At 31.6% G+C, this 23,628-nt stretch overlaps 1 protein-coding gene and 1 long non-coding RNA gene across 2 annotated transcripts; both read left to right on the top strand.

The window, feature by feature from the left end:
• The first annotated feature begins 2,636 nt into the window (after positions 1-2,636).
• Positions 2,637-4,674, top strand: LOC105771016 (uncharacterized). Its single transcript, XM_012592415.2, has 2 exons — positions 2,637-2,886; positions 4,142-4,674. Exons 1-2 carry the CDS (start codon positions 2,637-2,639, stop codon positions 4,672-4,674), a joined length of 783 nt encoding a protein of 260 aa, XP_012447869.2.
• Positions 4,675-15,425: 10,751 nt separating this feature from the next.
• On the top strand, positions 15,426-16,269 carry LOC105767497 (uncharacterized). Its single transcript, XR_001125488.2, has 2 exons — positions 15,426-15,585; positions 15,890-16,269. It is a non-coding gene; the product is annotated as an uncharacterized LOC105767497 (long non-coding RNA).
• Positions 16,270-23,628: the final 7,359 nt, after the last annotated feature.

The following is a 23,628-nucleotide window of genomic DNA, read 5'->3' as shown; positions in this document are numbered from 1 at the left end:
AAAGGTGAATTTAGCTTAATTAAGAGTAATTAGGAAAAATGATTAAAATGAATAAAGGGTAAAAGTCTAATTATAAATCAAAAGAAAATAAAAGGATTAAAATGGCAATTAAGCCATTAATAAGAAATGGGACAGTTAAAGTAATAAAAATCTTAGATTTTTATGTTTTATGTATATATTATTTTATTATATAATATAATATATTATATCGTATTATATTATATAAATTAAATAGATGACAAATGTATGGTAAAGATTAAGACAAGTGTAATAGTAATAATTACATAGGTACACTTGTAATAAAAATAAATATATGCTTAAAAATAAGTAAAATATTTTATTATTATTAATATTATTAGTTATAATAAAAGAAATAAAGTAAAGTAAATAAAAGAAAGTAAAGAAATAAAAACAAAACAAAAGAAACAGAATAGAAAGAACAAAGAAACAGAGAAGCAAACGAAACATGGGAAGAAAGAAGAAAAAGAAAGAAAAAGGGAAAATAGATTTTAAAGCTTGGAGTTAATTTGGTAAGTTAATTAAGCCCTTTTATTTAGTTTTGATGATTTAGAAGTTTTAAAACAAAGTTTTGATGAAATTAAGTTGATATTTTGGAAGTTTATAGTTTTTTAAGCATGATTCATGTTGAATAAATTGTTGAATTAGGGATTTAATTTAATAAATTTCAAGTTAGAATTGATAAAATGATTAAATTATAAAAGAAAGTATAAGTTTTATGTGTTATGGACTAAATTGGGGAAAATTCGAAATTAGGAAAATATGCTGAAATTTTAATAGTTAAATTTAAGTTTGGATGAAATTTGAATAGAAATAGAGTGTGAATTGAATTAGGAAAGTAAGTGAATTTAGTTAGGATTAAATTGAGAATAATGAAGAAATTGAATAGAAATTTAATTATTTATCATAATTAGTGTTGAAATTAATAGTATAAATTATTATTATTTTCGTAGCTAATAAAGAACCCGAGGCATCGGCATCAAAAGGAAAAGGGAAAGCTATCGAGGACTAAAGCGGGAGATTTACGGTTTGTATTACTATAATTCAAGTTATTTATTATTAAATGCTAAATTTTAATTTATGTGTCTAGTAAATGAAATGTGAGGTAAGTATTAATATTATTATTAGTATTGTTATTATTATTATTATGAGTGGGAATTAAATTGAATAGTTGATATGAATTAATATTTGAATTGTTTGTTGATTGAAAGCGGAAATGAATTTGAATCGAATTGTGAATGGTATTAAATTGTATGGAAATGTATTGAGTTGTGAAAATGTGTGAATTTGTGAAATAATTATTGATTGAAAGGTGGAAAATGATTGAATTGAAAGTGTGAGAAATTGTGATTGAATTGAGAATATATGTGATTTAAATACCCTATTAACTAGTCGAAATTTGAGTCGGATATAGTTGGCATGCCATAGGATTGGAAGAGTTCAGGGATACTTGACCTCGAGTCGATGAGACACTGGTGTCACTATATTTCTTCGGATAGATTCGATGAGGTCTTGGTACCAACTTTCTTGACTTTGCCGATTAGACACGGTGTCAACTATTGCTTCGAACTATCCGATGAGGCTTTGGGTGCCATTCGGTGTGTTTGGTTGGATCCGTGTATCCGCCAAAGTCCGAGTTTTGTTAATAGGGTAAATGATGAAATGATAAACCGAACGAGTTGGTCAAACGAGCTATTGAAATGATATGAAAAGTTGAATTGTGAATTGAAATGTGAAATGAGATTGAGAAATGAACCTAAGGTTCATGATTTGTTCAAACTCAAATTGTGGATATACGATATTGGTTGATGAATTGCTATTGTTGAAATATTGAATTTAAATTGTATATCTGAATTATGCATTACATGTTTATTATTGTTATAATTTGAATGATGGTAATACCACTGAGTATGAAATACTCAACGTCTGATTGTTTCCGCATGCGCAGTCGATAGAAGTCAAAGGTCTGGTTCAAGATCCGATTAATCCCGACTTGACATAACTTTGGTGATGTATATTTTCCTTTGGGTAATGTGGCATGTACATAGGATGTGTATAAAGGTTGTTATGTTTTAATATAAATGGTTAAAAAATGTTAGTATTAAAAGTTTATGAATTATTATGAAAGAAGTTTATCTATTTTGATTTATTTATTACCTTGTTAAATTTTAAATTGATATTATGTTGATTGAGTTTGATTAGAAGTAATTAGAATAGAAAATGTGAATGTGGAATGAATTGGTTGATTTGATTATATTTGGAAAAGATATGGTTTTAATTGCAGGGGGTTCTATGTAAAAATAAGCAGAAATGCTGCCGAAATTTTTATAAAATTTATAATAATAAAAAAGAGAGAGAGATGAAGTCAATTGGTAAACAAACATATGAATTTATGATTTTATTTCAATATGTTTGTTAGTTATTTAAGAATTTTTGTAAACTGTCTGATATGTCCGGTAATGCCTCATAACCCTGTTCCGGCGATGGTTCGGGGTTAGGGGGTGTTACAGGTCTTCAGATATTAATAATATGAGCGACACTGCTACTAACTCAGAGTCTCCTTTTGAGCAAGGTATGAAGGATTTGCTACTGACTCAGAGTCTCCTTTTGAGCAAGGTATGAAGGATTCTCAGGATTACGAAGATAATCGAGACTGTGACCTATCTCCTGATTTGTTGAGGATGGTGGAACAATATGAGAAGCAAATCCTACCTTACAAAGAGTCAATGGAAATTGTGAGCCTAGGAGAGGAAAAAAAGGTGAAGATTGAAGCTTGCAATGCTGCAGAGACAAAGCGAGACCTCATTGGGTTACTCCAAGAATTCAAGGATGTCTTCGCATGGTCATATCAAGACATGCCCGGATTAAGTACTGATATCGTGGTACACTGATTTCCCATAAAAGAATAGTGTAAGCCAGTTCAACAGAAGCTCCGAAGGATGAGGCCTTTTTTTAAAGATAAAAGAAGTCAAGAAGCAATTCGATGCTGGGTTCTTACAAGTAGTTAAATACTCGAAATGGGTAGCCAATATCATCCCTATCCTTAAAAAAGATGGAAAAGTGCGAATGTGCATGGACTATATGGATTTGAACAAAGCCAGCCCAAAAGACAACTTCCCGTTGCCTCACACTGATACCTTAGTGGAATATACGATAGGTTACTCATTTTTCTCCTTCATGGATAGCTTCTCGAGATACAACCAGATAAAGATGCATCTTGAAGACATGAAAAAGACCACATTCATAACCATGTGGGGAACGTTTTATTATAAGGTGATGTCATTTGGACTAAAAAATACGGGGGCAATGTATCAGAGAGCTATGGTAACCCTGTTCCATGATATGATGCATAAAGAAATCGAAGTTTATGTCGACGATATGATTGCAAAAGCTAGAACAGAAAAGGAGCATGTGCAAGTCCTGAGGAAACTGTTCTTAAGGTTAAAAAAGTTCCAGCTAAAGCTCAATCTAGCAAAATGCACATTCGGGGGTCAGGAAAGCTACTAGGATTCGTAGTCAGTGAAAAAGGGATTGCAAATTTGACCCAAACAAAGTCAAGGCTATACAAGAATTGCCTTCACCACACACTCAAAAAGAAGTTCGAGGTTTCCTAGGAAGACTAAATTACATTGCCTGGTTCATTTCACAGCTAACTGAGAAATGTGACCCTATATTTTGTCTCCTTAAGAAACACAATCCAGGTGTATGGGATGAGAATTGCCAAAAAAATTTTGAAAAGGTCAAGCATTACATATCCAATGCCCCAGTACTGATGACACCTAGCCTAGATAAGCCGTTGATACTGTACTTGACAGTCTTTGAAAATTTCATGGGATGCGTGTTCGGCCAACATGATGAGTCAGGGAGAAAAGAAAGAGTGATATATTACCTCAATAAGAAGTTTACTGAATGTGAGACAAGATATTTGTCGATTGAAAAGTTGTGTTGTGCCTTAATCTAGACGACTCAGAGATTGAGACAATATATGTTGTACCACACAACTTGGCTCATCTTGAAACTAGACCCTCTAAAGTACATGATGGAGTCAACTGCTTTGAATGGAAGGATGACCCGATGGAAAATTCTACTTTCCAAATTTGATATAGTCTATGTGAATAAAAAGCTGTAAAAGGGAGTGCAATAGCTGATTTTCTGGCCAGTAGAGCTCTAGAAGATTATGATCCCTTGAACTTTAATTTCCCAAATGAGGATCTAATGTATGTGGTAACCACTGAAGAAGACTTTCAAAACAGTCATCCTTGGAAATTAAACTTCGACGAAGCCTCAAACATTGTGGGTAACAAAATTGGGGCAGTCCTGGTATCCCCAAAAGGAGATCATTATCCATTCACTAGTAAATTGGATTTTGATTGTACAAATAACATGCCGGAGTACGAAGCGTGCATCATGGGTATCCGTGCAGCCATTGAACGTAAAGTCAAAGTGCTAGAGGTATATGGGGATTCTGCACTAGTGATTTATCAGCTCAAAGGTGAATGGGAGACAAGAGACCCCAAGTTGATCAATTATCGAAAGTTGGTTCTAAAGTTAATTAAAAAGTTTGATGACATCACTTTCTGCTACCTCCCGCGAGAAGAAAATCAGATGGCTGACGCCCTAGCCATTTTAGCTTTCATGGTCAATGTGAACAAATAAGAGGATGTGAAACCTATCCAGATGAGTATTTATGAGGCTCCAACTCATTGTCACAACATCGAAGAAAAAGAAGAAAATGACGATCACCCTTGGTACCATGACATATTGCGGTATGTGAAAAATCATGAATATCCTGACCAAGTAACTAAGAATAATAAAATAATATTGAGAAGGGTAGCCAGTAATTACGTCTTAGATGGGGAGGTCCTATACAAAAGAAGAAAGGATCAAGTGCTACTAAGATGTGTAGAAGCTGTCGAGGCTAAGAAAATCTTAGAGGAAGTCCATGAGGGTGTTTGTGGAACACATGCTAATGGGTTTATGATGGCTAGGAAAATGATGAGATTCGGGTATTATTGGTCCACAATGGAATGGGATTGCATCAGTTATGCCAAGAAGTGTTATAAATGCCAAATTTATAGGGACAAGATTCATGTGCCTCATTCACCTCTTCATGTTACGACTTCTACATGGCGTTTCTCTATGTAGGGCATAAATGTCATTGGGCCGATCTCGCCAAAAGCTTCTAACGGGCATCGATTCATCTTTGTGGTCATCGATTACTTGACCAAGTGGGTAGAGGCTGCTTCATACGCCAATGTCACAAAGTCGGCAGTCAGCAAGTTCTTAAAGAAGGAGATCATATATCGGTATAGCATGCCAGAAAAGATCATATCGGATAATGCATTGAATTTGAACAACAGCACGATAGCAAGGTCTGCAGTCAGTTCAAAATTAAACACCACAACTCGTCACAATATCGCCCAAAAATGAATGGTACAATTAAAACAGCTAATAAGAATATCAAGTGGATTGTAGGAAAAATGACTGAGACTTATAGAGATTGGCATGAGAAGTTACCATTTGCCCTCTATGCTTATCGAACGTCTGTCAGGACCTCTACCGGGGTAACACCCTTCTCTTTTGTTTATGGAATAGAGGCGGTTCTGCTTATTGAGGTTGAGATTCCCTCTCTCTAAGTTTTGCCAGAACTAAAGTTAGATGAAATAAAATGGATCCAGACTCAATATGATCAGCTGAACTTAATTGAAGAAAAGAGGCTGAAAGCTATCCGTCATGGTCAGATTTACCAACAGCGAATGATGCGAGCTTATGACAAGAAGGTTCACCATAGAGAATTTCATAAGGGAGACTGGTATTGAAAAGGATTTTGCCCATACAAAAGGATTTCAGAGGGAAATGGATGCCAAATTAGGAAGAACCTTATATGGTAAAGAAGGCCTTTTTCTGGAGGAACGCTGATTTTGACCGAGATGGATGGCAAAAACCTGCCTAATCCTGTGAATTCGGATTCAGTCAAGAGGTACTTCACCTAAAAAAAAGGAGAGGCCAAGACGAAAACCCGCAAAAGACACTTTAAGACCAAAGGGGTTTTGAGTTGAAAACCCAAGAAAGGGCAATTCAAATTTTGATCGAAGATCAGGCATGTGGTAGTCTTGTCTTCTCAGAATTAACAAGGAGGAGGAACATTACATCCTGGGGGCATCAACAAAATACTCTGGATCTTCTAGGCACATATCAGGCTCAAAATAGTCCTCGAGAAGTTTGTGCAGAGAAGCTCACGCTGCGACATCTGAGGCACCTAGTTTTCATCTTACTGATATTGTATTTTAGCAGTATTTGCTATCTTTGATTAATTTATTCATTTCGATCTCTACTCCCAATCAATTTTAATCTTTTCCATTGTTACAACCTTTTTCAAGCATTTTTCATTGAAATAACGATTAATGGACAAATACTATTCAAGTAAAGGGATTTCTGCGTATTGCGCTAAAAGGTTCTAAATAGTATAAAGATTTGAAACAGGACCACTAGTCAGAACTAATCAAATTTAAGAGTTGGAAATATTTGGGAAAGAATAATCTAAATTGTGATTATTTCTTCAGGTTCTCTATCAAAGATACCAGCTGGACAAGAGGGCAGAGTAATACGTCAGTGATAGAACCTAGGTGAACAACGAGCAATATCAGCCTAAGCATTAAAAGGGACCATTCTCGAAAAAAGGACATTATGTATTAATGTAAACATCATTCATACATATCTAGTTAGGATCATTCGATTCATTCTGATCATAACATCCTAATCACTCAGCATAAAGATAGGTCCATTAAATGGATTCTACAAGTCATGTTCCCTAAAGAACGGTGCAACAGATCAGTGAAACCATAAATCCTATACCCCTGAAGTTACAGTGGGATAGATTTAAGTCATAGTAGTGAATCTTATCTCTCTGAAGTTGCAGTGGGGCAGATTGAAGCCACAAATCTCATCTCCTTGAAGTTGCAGTGGAGCAAATTGAAGATAGCAAATCTCATTTCCGTGAAGTTGCATTAGAACAGATTAAAGCTACAAGTCACAAATCCTATACCTTTAGAGTTGTAGTAGGTCGGATTAAATCTACCATGGCGAATCTTATCTCCTTAAAGTTGTAGTAGAACTGATTAAAGCCACCAATCTCATCTCCCTGAAGTTTTAGTAGAGCAAATTGAAGATAGCGAATCTCATTTCCCTGAAGTTGAAGTGGAACAGATTAAAGTTACAAGTCACAAATCTATACCTTTAGAGTTGTAGTAGGTCGGACTAAATCTACCATGGCGAATCTTATCTCTTTAAAGTTGCAGTGGGGCAGATTGAAGCCACCAATCTTATCTCCCTGAAGTCGTAATGGAGCAGATTGGAGATGCAAATCTTATTTCCCTGAAGTTGCAGTGGAACAAATTAAAGCTGCGAGTTACAAATCTTATTTCCTTGAAGTTCCAGTGGAGTAGATTGTAGATGCAAGTCTAATCTCCTTGAAGTTACAGTGGAGTAGATTGAAACACTAATAGATTGAAACACTAATTCCTATACCCCTGAAGATGCAGTGGAATGAAATGAGGCTACTTGAAGAAGAGAAGCACCAAAGAAGTCAAGATTCAGCAAGACCAGGAAAAATTGGCCCTTTTTAAAGCCTTTGCACCATTCTCGTTACACGACAATGAGCAAAGAGGGGCAGCTGTAATAGGCCAATTTTGGCCCGAGCCTAGACTACAAAAATAAAACAAATTTAAACCAAAATTGCAAACCCAATTTCTACCCAAATAAATTAAAACCCTAGCAGCCCAAAATGACCCAAAACTAAACTAATTTTCAGCCAAAAAAAAATAAGGGAAGAAACCCTAGCCTTATGCCACGTCGGCGCCCCTCTTCGCATGCGATCTGACACCCACCTCTACTGTCACCTGCAAAGAAAAAAAAACACACAAAATAGAAGAGAATAACAAAGAAGAAGACAAATGAGCAGTAGCAAACAAAAACAAAAAATAAAAACGGATCTTGTAATTTTGGCTATAAAAGCCATAACTAATGCCTCCTTTGGTTTGGCTTTTAATGGCAGTGAGGTGCAGTTGGGGTAAATATCTGCAACCAACCTCACGGCTATGCTGTTTGGTTCAGCATGCCAGTTCAGTGAATAGGCATTTTCACCACACTGATATGTTAAAAATCAGCTGAAGGTTTCAGCAGCAATTGAAATTCATTAAGCTGTTGGTATTTTTAACAGACAAAAATACCCTTACTTTTATTTATTATTTTACCATTTTATCCTAGAAAGTTAAACTAATTTCTTTCCCAATCTTGAAAGTTAAAAATTATCCATTTATATACTTCAAAATTTGATCCAAGTATAATGTTACTATTTGTGAAAATAATATTTATCATTGTTATAAAAATATTTAACTATAAAATTTAAAATAATTATCATTTTGTCTATTAAATAATTTAAATTGATTATATAATTTATTAAAATATTTATAATAAAATATTGGAAGATACATTTTAATATTTTATTAAATGAATTTATAAATTCACATATTTTAATAATTTTATAAAAGTAAAATAATTTAAAACTTTTATTATATATCAATTCTAATATGATGTCCTTCATAGTTATTTCTTATTCTTACCTCACGCTGAGATTGCGTTTGAATTAAAAACAACTCCACCATTGTTTGTTTAATCTCAAACGCACATATCCAAGTTGAGAATAAAATATGACTATTAATGACATCGATTAGAATTGATATATTTAAGTTTTTAAATTATTTTACTTTTTAAAATTATTAAAATATGTGAAACTAAATTCATTTAATAAAATATTAAAATGTATCTTCCAAGATTTTAATGATTTTTATAATTAATTTAAATTATTTATTAGATAAAATGATAATTATTTTTATTTTTTATAGTTAAATATTTTTTTATAACAATGATAAATATTATTTTTACAAATAGTAATATTATACTTGGATCAAATTTGGGAAAGAAATTAGTTTAACTTTCAAGGATAAAATGGTAAAATAATAAATAAAAGTAATGGTATTTTTGTCTCTTAAAAATACCAACAGCACCCAAGGGTTCCAATTGCTGCTGAAACCTCCAGCAGAAATTTAGTTGTCTAGTGCGGTGGAATTGAATTCTCACTGGACTGATTTGCTTTTCCAAACACCATGGCAGTGAGGTTGGCACCCTCAACTGCACCTCACTGATGTATTGAAGCAAACCAAAGGAAGCCTTAGTTTGGATGAGCGGTGTGTTTAGCTCCGGTGAGGTTAAAAACAGCGGTGGCGGTGAGATTAGTTACTGTAGCGGTGAGATTGGATACTGTAGCGGTGAGATTAGAAACAATGGTGGAGTGTGTGTTTGGATTCAAACGTAACTGTAGCGGTGATGTGAGAATAAGAAATGACTATTAAGGACATCATTTTAGAATTGATATATAATAGAAGTTTTTTAAATTATTTTACTTTTTTAAAATTATTAAAATATGTGAATTTATAAATTCATTTAATAAAATATTAAAATGTATCTTCTAATATTTTAATGAATTATATAATTAATTTAAATTATTTATTAGATAAAATGATAATTATTTTTAATTTTTATAATTAAATATTTTTATAACAATGGTAAATATTATTTTCACAAATATTAACATTAATAATTTTTCTATTAAGCACATTTCTCTTTAAATTTTCTATTAATATACATATTAATATACATATATGATTTATTTTTACATATATTACGCACCTTTCTTTTTAAATTTTCACACTTCCAAACACCTTCTTTCTCTCTTTCTTTCTGCTCTATTTGTTGTTTCTCTGTAAGTTTTTATTTTTTTGGGTGTTTGTTAAAATCTGTATACCAATTTACCTTAGAAATTAGAGAGGGAAAGTGATGGTGTATCAATGGCTAAGTTAAAGGACTACGTGATGAGAGAGGAGGAAGCCAATAAAATGGAAGCCTCTGAACCCAAGGAGGACATGTAGCAGCAGCAATAGCCACAGCAAAAGTTGCAGCAGCAGAAACACCACCATCAGTTACAGAGAAAAGTCCAAACAGCAGAAACCCAGATCATTAGAATCATAACAAATAAAGCTTGAAGAAGGAGATGAATGACTTACTTGGAGCTTTGTGAAGTGAACTGGTTGCACAAATTGAAGAATGAGAAGCACGGTAGGAGGAGGAAAGATATGGAGAGTTAAAGTAAGGGTATTTTTGGAGAGTTAAAGTACCAATAGCTCATTGCACCTCCATTGTCTTTGAAATCACCGGTGATTTTCAGTGAAAGCAATGTGGTGGAGATGCAATCTCACTGCACTGACTTGTTGAACCAAACAGCATAGCAGTGAGATTGGTACCATTTTTTCCCCCTAACTGCACCTCACTGGCTGTAAAAGCCAAACCAAAGGAAGCCTAAGCCTAAAACTTTGTAATTTTTTTTACGAACAGACGATATTAATAAAAAAAAAAAGAACGAAAGAGGTTTCCTTTTTATTTTTTTTCTTTTCGCATTATTTTTGTTATCATTTTAAAAGAAATAAACAAAGAGTAGAAAATAGCCAAAAGCTCACATTTTCTTGCATTTGCGCCGCCACGGGTGGCCGAGGTCGCCATCTCCGAGGAAATGTGGTATGTTTTCGAGATTAGGAGTCAGAAAGCCAAAAGATGGCTTTCCTTTTTTGAATTTTTCGACCACCATGGACAGCGCCGCCGCCGCCGTCGACCAGCGACCACCACGGTGGCCTGATGGCCGGACCCCTGACTGGAAATCGGAGGGGAGGAAGAGAGTTGAGAGAGTTTTTTTTTTTGTTTTGTTTTTTTAGGGAGAAAAGAGAAAATGAATTTTTTTTAAAAAAAAATTGACTTAAATAAAGATACAAAACGGCTCCGTTTTCAGCTAGGCTCCCAAATGCCCAAAACGGCATCGTTTAAGGCCAACCCGCGCGCGACCCGACCCGCTCCTGTGGAATCCGCGTGTTTTCATCTGTTGGGCTATTTACGCCCTTGGTCCTTCCGCATTTTTTGGGCTTTTTTAATTTAGTCTTATTTTCTTTTTTTTTAATTTGACCACTTTTTTATTTTTATTTTATTTTATTTTATTTTTAAAAAAACTATTTTATTTAATATTTTATTTGTTTATTTATTTATTTTTAATCAAACTTTTTTTAGTTTTCTTTTATTTACTTACTTATTATTTCTTTTTTAATTGGATTTTTATTCTGTCCTTATTATTATTATTATTATTATTGTTCCATTATTTATTTATTACTTTTATATACTTTCAAACATTTATATTATTCATTATTAATATTATTAATGTTATTGTTATTATCATTATTATTGTTATCATTTTCATCATCATTATTATTGTTTATACATATTAATATTATGATTCATTAATATCAATGCTATATATGTTATATTTTATTATGTCATTGTTGCTCCAAATGTATGTTGCATTATCATTATTCTCCAAGTATGACCCTTTTACGTTTTAAACGATTTTTTGGAACATAATCAAATAAACTAAACTTATATCCTATTACGTTAATTTTCACCCTAATTCACAAAAGAAAATTTTTAAAAATAAGCAATATTTTGCATTTTGAATATTCGAGAAATCATACCCTAACTTACGGGGTTTAGATTTTCTCGTTAAACCTAAATAGCCAAATATTCTTTTAAAATTAAAATCCATGAAATTTAAATAAAAAAATTCTAAAGGCAAGCTTGTTCTCGAGGGTTCAAAATGTAGTGCCCTAACTTACGGGATGTGACATTTGTTATCTCGAGACGAGAGGGTCTTTGACATTCGTTTCAATTTATTCAAGCATTTTTTTTAAAAAATTAACAGTAATAAAAAGAGGAATCGTATTATAAATTCTTTCAAGTTTTGAAATTTTCGACATTAAGACATTAGTTAATTAATTATGTACCAATTTTGGGCGTTACAAGGGTGCTAATCCTTCCTCGCACGTAACCGACTCCCAAACCCGTTTTCTTGAATTTCGTAAACCAAAATCGTTGATTTAGTAAATCGAAAAATTTTATTAAAATGACCAAATTACGAGGTGATCCGATCACACCTCATAAAAAAAAGATTGGTGGCGACTCCCATTTTCGTTTTTAAAAGTCGACCTTATCAAAAAATAGTTTCGACAATAACGATTTTAAAATTCAAACTTTATTCAAATGCCCAAAAAAGAAAATGCTAACTAAGTTAACATGCTTGTTAGTTAATATTCATAATACATAAATTAATTTGAAAATTTTATGAATAATGATTGTTATGTAAAATCAAATTCTAATAATTAGCAAGTGTTGGATGTAGTAGTAAAGATAGATTGTACTTTTAATGAGAGAATATATATTGAATATTGAACATGATATTGTTGAGAGGAAAGCCACGAACCTTAAACATAGACCATAAAATAGACATCAAAATACCAAAACATGTAATAATAAAGTTAAGTTACAGATAATAACTAAATATATATTTTGAAGGAAATTTATTATATTTGTTATAAAAAATGAAAGAATATATATTATATTACGTGAAATCCATAATATGGGTGGAAAAATTATGTAACAAATATATTCATTAAAATTTATGTAAAATTAAATGATACTTTAGTTGAAATGGTAAAGTTGAGATGTTGAAAACCATGTTGTCTTAGGTTAAAATTTAATCATGTGTATTTTCTAGATTTTATATGAAAATATAAAAAAACACTTTTATAATATTTTTCTTTTTCTTTTACTTTGTAAAAGGAAGGAGTTTTAATAATTTCACAACTGGATTGAAACTCGGTTAATGAGTAATCTTGACTTAAATAATAACTAGAAACTCTATCACACGCATACGCGTGTGGAAACCATATATTTAGAACACAAATTTGTGTTTCAAAATAACATACAATATATAATGGAATGTATAGTTTGAAACTAATTAATAATAACATGTGAAATGTGTATGATATTAAAATAAAAATATAAGTAAAACAAAATTTAAACATATAAATACATCGGATTAAGAATATTAAATGAATACAAATATTTATCATGATTATGTCATTGGTGTCAAGTCAATCTCAATCAAAAACTATATTAATATATATAGTTGATGGAGATAATAAAATTAAAATAAAACTTCAATTGAATAATAAATTTAAGATTGGTGAATTCAAAATCTACCCACATTTTGTTGGTTAAGCACTATACGACCTTAGTAATAATTAAGTCTCTATACGACAATCTCTTATGTATGGATAAAATATTTAATTTCTTTATTTATTTTTAATGAGACAATTGGAGTGGGGAAGACCCACAAAAACAAGTTGATAACATGTGGTTCTTTCCTTCGCTTAGATTACTTAACGTAAGATGGGGTGTTTGCTAGCTGTATTGTGGAGGTTATATTTGGATTTTTTCACTTAATAAATTAAGAATGGCCAATTCTCCATATTTGTTGATTCGTCTGTTTCAAATGCCTTCTTTCCTTCTTGTAAAAAGGAATAAGAATGAAGGGGCAGATGGAATATTAATGCAACTCAATTATTTGTAAGGAAAAAACAATGTGGTCCCTGTTGACACCAAAACGGGGTCGACTTGGGTTTTGAAAAATGAAACGGGAGTCGCCACCAATCCTTTTTTATGAGGTGTGATTGGATCACCTCGAAAAGTTGTTGTTTTTAATAAACAATTTGATTTTATTAAAACAACAAGTTTGGTCCACGAAATTCAGAAAAACGGGTTCGGGAGTCGGTTACGCACGAGGAAGGATTAGCACCCTCGATACACCCAAAATTAGTACCTAGTTGATTACTTAATGTCTTAATGTCGAAAATTTAGAACTTTGAAGGATTTTTTTTAAAATACGATCCTTGTATTAAAACGTTGAAAATTTTCAGGAAAAGAGGCATATTTCACGTTATTCGAGAAAGAGAATCATATCCAGTAAGTTAGGATACAATTCTCGAATTCCCGATACGCGAATGAAAAATGCTTATTTAAAAGATATTTAGCTATCTCGGATTTAAAAAAGGGATCACGACCAATAAGTTAGGACACGATCTTTTTTATTCCCGAGATCATTTAAAACTTAAGTTTGAAAAGATTCGTGTAATAAAGTTTAAAAGAATATTCAATTGTTTAAATCAAATGAAGAAATCGCAACCCAATACGTTAGGGCACAATTTCTCAAAATATTAAACATTGAATATTGCATTTATTTCAAAAAATCCTCATCTCGAGAAAACAACGTGTCACATCCAATGCGTTAGGATACAACGTATTGAATTCTCGATAACGAGCTTTTTATCACTTTTTAAAAGAGTAATATCGATTATTTAGGTTCAACGAAGAAAATCGAAACCCAATACGTTAGGGCTCAATTCTCTCGAAGATCTCAAATACCGAGTATTACTTATATTTTTTAAATTTTCCGTTTTTTAATAAATCCGAGTAAAGTGGATGCAAAATAATGATAATGATGATGTAAGTATTATAACATGATCAAAATATAAATAAATAATAAGACTAATATATAAAAAACGATCAAGCAAGCACAATAGCAAATAATAAATAAAAAACTAGAGCGTAATAATAATAGACATGTAAATAAATAAATAAAATGAGTAAAATTATAAAAATAAAAAAAGATATATATATATATGTACGTATGTTAGAATTATAAAGTATAAAAAAATATATGTATGTATGTATGTATATAAACTAAAAAAATGTTTATAAAGAGATATGTATATATATACATATATATATAATAAGATATATAGATATATATAATAAGATATAAAGATATATAAATAAATATAATAGTAATAACAATAGGAGAAATATATTCGAAATTTAAATAGGCAAATATAAAATAAAATATAACAATAATATTAAACTAATGGTATAATAATAGTAATATAAATATATATATATATATATATATATATATAAGTATAAATATCATAACTAAATAATAATAATAACGAAATGGACCAAATTGGGATAAAAATAAAATTTAAGGGCACTCAAACAATAATAAAATGAGCAGATAAGGACCAAAATGGAAATGCGTAAAGTGAGAAGGACCTAATGGGAAATAAACCCAGTTTCAGGCCACGCGTCCCCTCCCTAGGGGTCCAACGAATTGAGGACCAAATTAAAAACCGAGACAAATCTGCGATCCAAATTAAAAAATGAAGAAAAGTCGTAAAAGGACTAAATCGAATCAAATCGAAAATGCGAAACGGCCTAAAGCGCAAATAACCCACCCGCACAAAAACACGCGGACCCTGGGTTGCGGGTCGGGTCGACGCGCGGGTAGGAGGCCTTAAGGCAAAACGGCGTCGTTTCACATCTGTATTTAAACACCCCTTTTTTATTTTTTCATTTCAGCTTACTGTTTTTAAAAAAAAAATTCGAAAACCTTTTTTCTTTTTTTTTCTCTCAAAAATCCGGCCCTTGGTTCTCCTAACGCCGCCGTTGCGCTCGCCGCACCGCCACCGTCTCCGACGGCCGACGAAGCGCCAGATCGGCTTGGGAAACTCCGTCTAGGTGAGCTTTCCCTCTTTTTCTTTATATTTTTTTATTTTCGTTAAAAAATAAAAAATAAAAAGGAAAAACAACACTAAAAATAAAAAAGGGAAGATTGAAATAAGAAAAACCGAAAATCACCTTAGTTCTTTTTGCTTTTTATTTATGTTGATATATGCTTTCTTGTTACAAAAAAAAAAAGCTAGAAAAGGAACCCCTTTTCTTTACAATCATCTGCTTTTTATAGCCGAAGGGAAGAAAAAAAGAAAAATCAAATCCCCCCTTTTGCCTTGTGGTCTGTTTCTGTTTTGTTGTGTGTTTGCAGGTGACGGCGCAAGTGGCCGATGTGACAACGGTGGTGGCAGGCGGCTAGTGAGCGGCGTGACAGTGCTGATGGAGGCGGCGCCGGGCTAGGGGTCAGAGGGCTGCGGCGCTAGGGTTTCTTTTCTGAAACCCTAGCTTGACTTTTGGGGGAATTGGGCTCCGGATTTGGGCCTTGGGTTTGGGTTAGGCTAGTTGGGTTTAATTGTTTTGGGTTGAGGGTTTATTTGGGTTAAGGATTTGTTGGGCCCGGGCATGAAAAATTGGGCTTGTACAGTCCCTATTGTTGTTTCTTTGTTTCGTTTTTGTTCCATTATATATCGGTGTAAAATTTAAGTAATTTTACTTTTTTTCTTAATTTTTATAGCATTAATATTTTAATAATCCTATCGTCATATTTCATACTTCATTCATATAGATCATGAATGTCAAGTTTAGCATTAAAAGTATCTAACTATTCAAAAGCTTTTAACCGTTAAATATATATACTAATATTGATAATATTTTAGATTTTTATAATGGAGATATCGAATCAATTCGAAAATTTATGTGCCTAATAAGTACAAATATCTTGATAAATTCAAGTATAAAAATTAGAGAATAATGTAAAGCCATTTAAGTTTTATATATCATTTTATTTAATAAAATAAATTTATATATTGGTAATATTTTTCTCTCTTAATACTAAATTGAATTGAATTGTTCTTTTTTCTGAAAAAAAATAAATTGTTACTTATGTGAAATGATAAGTCACATCAATTGTGATTAAAAGTTCACTTCCTTGATTCAAAGAATTCAGAATATTCTACGTTAAGAGAAACCGTGGTCTTTGCGCTATTTTCCTAAAGATCAAAACCAAGTTGCTGATTGCTTGGTCAACAAAGTCTTATCCATTTTTTTGATTTCCCCCAGCTACAGTCCGAAATTTCTTAGAAATGAACGTGTCTAGGGGCTCTTTTAACTTTTCAGATCGTTCGGCTGTAATTACTTAGGTTTTTTTTTTTTTTACTAAAAATGATTTACTTCCTTTCACATATATAATTATTTCATATTAAAATTTTTTTAATAATTTCTTTCTTTTACTCCTTTTTATTCTAATATATATATATATATATATATATTACAAGATTTTAGGTTCTAAGTGACATGAATGCTTAATTTATTGACTCGTGGCATATATATTATGATGACATTTGGTAATGTGTTATTTACTTTCATTTTTTCATTTAAAAATAGAATATAATTTAAAAACTAGAATACATTATTTGAATAATACCAGTAATTTATAAATTTGAATATCTAAAATGCTTAAATTATACACTCTCTAAGTTTTATAAAATTTCTAAAATTTTAATAATTAAAAATAATGTCATCAAATTTTAATTTTATAAAATTATTAAATATTTGAAATTTTTAAATAATATTATTTCAAACATATATATTATTTATATATTTAAAATAATTAATTTTATTATCAATTAAAATTATGTAGGTGAAGATATAATAACAAAATTTTTAAGTATAAAATTAAAACCAAAATTTAAATAATAATAATTAAAATAAAATATTACTATTTTAATTAAATAAGCAAAAATAATTTTATTATTATTTTAATTTTAATCAGTGATGAAAGTATTGAGAATAAAATATTTTGGGATATTTGTAGGTTTAATTCTTTATTTGTTTTCTTTTCCACTTTAATCCTACCTTTTAATTACAACGGTAAACTTTTGTAAATAAGTTAGGGTTATATTTGATTTTAGTCCATCAGTACTATTTTCTAATTATTTTATTATGGTAATTTATATTTTTATTGCTTCTATGTTATATTTTATTAAATTCATTTATAGTTTAATAATATTTTTAATATTCATTATCCTTCTTGAAGTATTGAAGGTCAACAATTGAGTTACTTGTCAATTCTATTAGCTAAACAAATACAGTATTGCTAAATTAAATAGTTAACTAAATTAAAATGGTTAATTACTGTAGCTATACATGTTTCCAAACTATTTTCAAGTTTCTACAATAGTAAAAGAAAAAGCACATATATTTCCTGATAAGAAAAAAAGAGAAAATAGTAGTTTAAGAAACACACTTGATTACGCAATTCCTAGCACCTACGAACAATCAAACTACCCCAAAAACCAACCCGATTCGACACTTGTTGAACGAAGAGAGAAATAAAGAACACACGAAATCTTTGATAAGCGACAGTGAATGCTAACAGTGTTGGAACAATTGAGACAATGCAAAAGTGGCTAAAAGTTGCATACAAAGAAAAAGAAAAAGAACAATCATGACCAGCAATGCCCAAGTGAAACGAGAAATAGAATTGCAAGCACGGAAACAACAATTCAATTTATTGTTTGCAATTGAATTTCAAAAATCAACGTGCTTGCGCATGTGGTGCGAAATAAATAGGAAAATTAAATTAAATAATTAAAACCTAATTTTTATCCTACTTTTAACTTTTAAATCTAATCCGATATAAAAGAGTTATCTTAAAGTAATTTTAAAAAAATAAATAAAAGTACTAATAAATTAAAAATATTATCCTAATAAAAAATAACAAAAATATGAAATAGGGAGACGTGAGAGAAAACATGGAAAAATTTGAGAATTTTTTTAGGGATTTCTTTATTTTCAACAAAATAAAATAAAATAATTCAAATAACTTTTAACAACAACCAATCAAATATATATATTTAAAAAAACAAAAATAATCCACACTAACATACACAAGGATTTGAACTTGAGACCCAAGGAAAAGTGTCGCTTAACCACTAAACCATTAGACTCATCATTAACTTTAAAACATAAAAACTCACTTAAAGGTTCATCTGAATTACTGACCCTAACCAACCAACATTAATTCTTCTAACCCTAAATTTTGAAGTGTTACAACTCACCCCTCCTTCATGAAATTTCGTCCCCGAAATTTTCCACCACCTGATAGTTGCTAACGCACACAATTTGCTACCACACTTCTGCTGCGCACTCTAATTTCAAAATGCACTATCAAACAAATACCTAACCTCTTACGAATCTATCTTACTAACATGCGAATACCACACAAACAACCAACAACCCAATCATAACCAAGGCAGTACAACACACAAAATAAAGTATCCTATATCAATACCTATCTCGGTATTGGTTCCAACTCTCTCATTTCAAATCTTCTTCGAGGCTTGCTTCTAAGCAGGTGGTCGACAAGGGCAATCCTTAATTCGATGCTCTGTCGATCCACATTTAAAACACGCTCCAAACTTCTTCCGACACTCACCCTATAGGCACTTCTTACAAACCCACATAACAACACGTCTGAACCGCTACTAGAACCACACGCATTACTATTCCCAGAATTTTGCAGGAATCTAGCCTGCTTCATAGTTTTTGGACCTAAGCTAGATAGACTAATAATACCTCTCTTATTTCGATGCTTACCCTTCCCTTTACCCTTACACTCAACGCATTTACTCTTTTCCTCTTCTCTAGACCTCTCCAACATGGTCTTGAAGACCATCTCCAGAACCCTCAAAACTGACTAGGTCAACGAATCAACACCAGTCTTCGAATTACTGCCTCCAGCAGCTGGCGTAACCACAGTAACCTCCGATTCATGAGCAAACACAGGCCCAAGAGATGCAGAAGACTCATCTAAAGTCCCACTAGACTGATCCTCACGATTTCTCTTACCGTCAGATTCCATTACAGTTTCTAAGTCTAATATCTTAAGGTATCTACAATTTTTCAAAACACAATACCAATAATTATTCAAAAGCTTTACAGATCTAATATTACAATTTCAAAGTTCCTATAGACCAACATCGGAGTCTCAGACACTTTGTTTAAAGAAAATAATTCCAAACACTGTGGTATGCTTTTGTCAAAAAAATTTAAAACCATGCACGCAAACACATTAAAAACACAGGCTGAGTTTTGACAAACCTTGCTCTGATACCACTAAATATAACACCCCAAAATCCAGCCTAAAAGTTTCGACCGAAACCTGGAGGTCACATTAGCCACTGAAGTGGCTCTAAACAAAATATTGTTCGTAATTTTAAATTTCTTTTTGAAAATCGTTTTCATCTTATGTTTAACAAAATTTGATTGAAGTTAAATTTCCGTGTCGCAATCAATAGTTTAATTGTAGTTAAGATTAAAATAAAACCAAATTGATAATTATTATTTGGGTTGCAAATAATTCAAGGTTTTTTGACCGTTAACTGAAATGTCAAAATCAATGCAACAATGAAAAATCCATCATTTATTTTTTTAACAGAAACCATAAAATATCTCTTGAAAATCGAGTGCTTTTTTAAAGAAGATAGCTAATAGATCAACTAAAATACATACATGGAAACACAAATTCAGTTTAGAAACAAAAGAAAACCCAAAGTTTTACGAAAATCCCAAAATCAAAAATCATACCACAGCCCATAAAATTTACTTGCAGTTTGAATAAAATCAGTTTATTAAAACTTATGAAAGACTTTATTAATTCAAACCAAATGTGTCGTTTTTGAGACCTCCAGTTTGTCGAGTCCAACACCTAAACTCACGAATTACCTGAAAGGGAAAACTAAGGGAATGAGCTACGAAAGCTTAGTGTGAGTCTAAAACAAACTAAGTGTTGTTTGCTTATTGAAATCGTATCAAGTGTGTGGCGAGAACTTGAGAAATTAGCAATAGGTTAAAGTCAAAATTTGGGTTGTCGACGACACATGACCGTGTACCAGGCCGTGTGTGACACACGACCGTGTGCACAACTTGTGTAAGTCACTGACTTAAGTTACACGGCCATGTGTCAGGATGTGTAACTCACTGACTTGAGTCACACGGCCTTGTGCCAGGCAGTGTGAGGTACTGGTTTGAGTCCAACACTTACGTCATTCGGATCGAACATAGGCCTTCCATAGGGTCTGTATGGTCTGGATTAAGCTATAAAACTCAATACCTGATGATTTGTTAGTGAATAATCTATTTTTTGTATGTATTTCTGATATGATATATGTCAATTAAGTACTAACTATATTATTCAAATATGATCTGAATCTGTATCACATGTACACTTTTGATATCTGTTAGTTCTGCATCTGCATTAGGATGGAATTTATGTTAAAAGAGGAAGTGTGGGCAGTTTAATTATTTGTCGGTTCTGATGGCTAAGCCATATATATATATATCTGATTCTAGCGAATTATCGCACTTTGATCCAATAGCTAGTTTGTAAACATTCTGAAATGTGACATTCAGTCACTATGCGATGTGTAGGGATGGACAGGTACTTGATGCCCTATATGGTGTGTAAGGATGGTCGAAGATAGTGTGTAGTGGATAGGGGTAGGATTTTACATCTGTATCTAATATACTCCGCATCTGTATTTGATATGCTCTGCATCTGTATCAGATATGCTCTGCATCAGTACTTGATATGCTCTGTTTCTGTTTCTGATTCTAAAATCTTTCTGAATAATAAGAAAACTATAAACATGTCTTATATCATTTCCGCTTATTTGGTTACATGTTATACACTGAGCTCGTAAGCTCATTTTGTCTGTTTGTTTGAATTTCAGGTAACCTTCAGACTTAGGCGGGTCGGCGCGTCCGGAGCTCAGTCATTTTGGTATCTGTAATTCTACCGTTCTATCTAGATTTATACTGTGCAGACTATTTAAAATGTTGTTTTTAAATATTGGATTTTAATGTTTGTTTTTATTTGTTAAAATGATATTGGTTTGTTTGAATTTTAAATTATAAAAAGTTGAACTTCTTAAAATGGATCATAGTAACTCTCTAGATTTGACCATAACGTCTAGATCGGGTTTAGGGTGTTACATAAGGCATGAAGTTAAGGAGTATACTACATAACTTCTATAGATTACTATACACGCTTCAATGTTGTTTATGTAATTTCTCACAAATTTGAAGCATTAATATGCTTAAAAAATGTTACTTTGGTGGAAAATCAATTATATAAAAAGTAAAAACATCAAGGGTCAATTGAGGACGTGAATATTTGTCTGGTCAATTCAAGAAATTGTGATGAAAAAGGGATAAATAGGTAGTTAACCATTCTGAGAACTCCACAACAAAATGGTATTACGGAGAGAAGAAATAAAACACTTCTGGAAATGGTCAAGTCCATGATGGCCCAAGCAAATTTTCCTATCATCTTTTTGGGTGATGTTTTATTATTATATGCTTATGTGTTGAACCAAGTACCCTCTAAAGTAATCGCGGAAGTATACGTCAATGTTGTTTCGACTTAGAGAGAGAAGCATTCATGATTACCCAAAAAAATTATAAGGAACTTAGGAATGTGACAAAAGCTCTTTCTTTTGATGCAAAAGATAAATGGATGAAGGCAATGAAAAAAAAAGGGAGTTATTGAGAACAAGCAATGTTTGGAATTGGTTGGTCTCCCGAAGGGACGCAACACAATTAGGAACAAATGGGTTCCTAGATTAAAGTGTGAGTCTAATGGGGCGATCAAGAGTGACAAGGCATGACTTGTAGTAAAGGAGTACTGTGTAATTGAAAAAAAAATAGTTGTCCTCAATTTGTGAAATGAAGGAGAAGGGAGAAGGGAGAAGCAATTTACATTCTTGGAGTAAAACTTATTCAAGATAGCTTTAGGAGGCTAATAACTCTTACACAAGAGTCATACATTAAGAAAAAATCTTGAAATGATTGTAAGTAAATTGATACTCCTGTTACAAAAGGCAAAAGCCTAAGAAAAGGAATGCGCAAATTTAGCTAAAAAAACAGAATTAAGATTAAATTGAAAATCTAAACGTTATATGAATGGTTAGTTTTTCTTCTGTTAATTATTCTTATAATAATGAATTCTGTTGGAACTGCTCAGAAAAACAATTATAAACCCAATCAACATTAAATAAAGATGTTGAATTTAATATTTCATAAAACATCCTATAATTAAAGAGATAAATGTTTTAATTAATATTTACCTATACCCGTAGTATATTAAGAGCTCAAAATATTTGTTATTAAATAAATCAATTTAATCCATAAATTAATAAAAGGAACCAAATGAGATTAAATTCTAATAGAGCTAACATTTGTTGTTTAAAAACGACATGTAAACTACACTGTTAATAAAAGTTTTCAAAATAATTTGTTGAGAGTTAAACTATAAATGAAGAACATATTTTTATGTTTTTTTTAAACAGTAAATGTTAACTCTGTTAAAATTCAACCTTATTCAATTCTTTTTACTAATATAAGAACTAAATTAATTTATTTAATATCAAAGAAATTATATAATCTGGTTCCTATAATAAAAGGGCCTAGTAGATAGATTCACTTATATAAGGCTTATATAAAAAGGGGTTTTGAAGTTGAAAATGTGCTAAATAATTTGATTTCAAAAATGAAGACACAAAAACGACTTTTAGTCTTTTAGTAGATTTAAGTATGAAACAGTAACATGTATTTTTTAGAGGTGTTTATAAGTTAGGTTAGGGGTGAGCGTTCGATTGAATCGAATCGAATGAAAAATTGGGTTAATCGAGTTGGTGAATCCTATGTTATCATCCTAACTCGATTTGAAATTTTCTCGAATTGAGTCGAGCGATATGGAATTCGAATCGAGTCGAATCGAATATATTTGTTTGAGTTAATTTTTTTTTAAAAATGACTTTGGGTCTTTGTAACCACTATCACTCACTGTAATCAAATTTATTATTAACTTTCATCTCCTCATAATTTATT

The sequence above is a fragment of the Gossypium raimondii genome, chromosome 5, assembly GCF_025698545.1.
Source record: "Gossypium raimondii isolate GPD5lz chromosome 5, ASM2569854v1, whole genome shotgun sequence".
Lineage (NCBI taxonomy): Eukaryota > Viridiplantae > Streptophyta > Magnoliopsida > Malvales > Malvaceae > Gossypium > Gossypium raimondii.
This window is presented reverse-complemented; position numbering and strand designations above follow the sequence as displayed.

Coding starts and splice junctions, on each gene's coding strand:
- LOC105771016 (XM_012592415.2), top strand. CDS start 2,637: ATGAAGGATTCTCAGGATTACGAAGATAATCGAGACTGTGACCTATCT. Junction 2,887..4,141: donor TCAAGACATGCCCGGATTAA/GTACTGATATCG, acceptor GTGAATAAAAAG/CTGTAAAAGGGAGTGCAATA.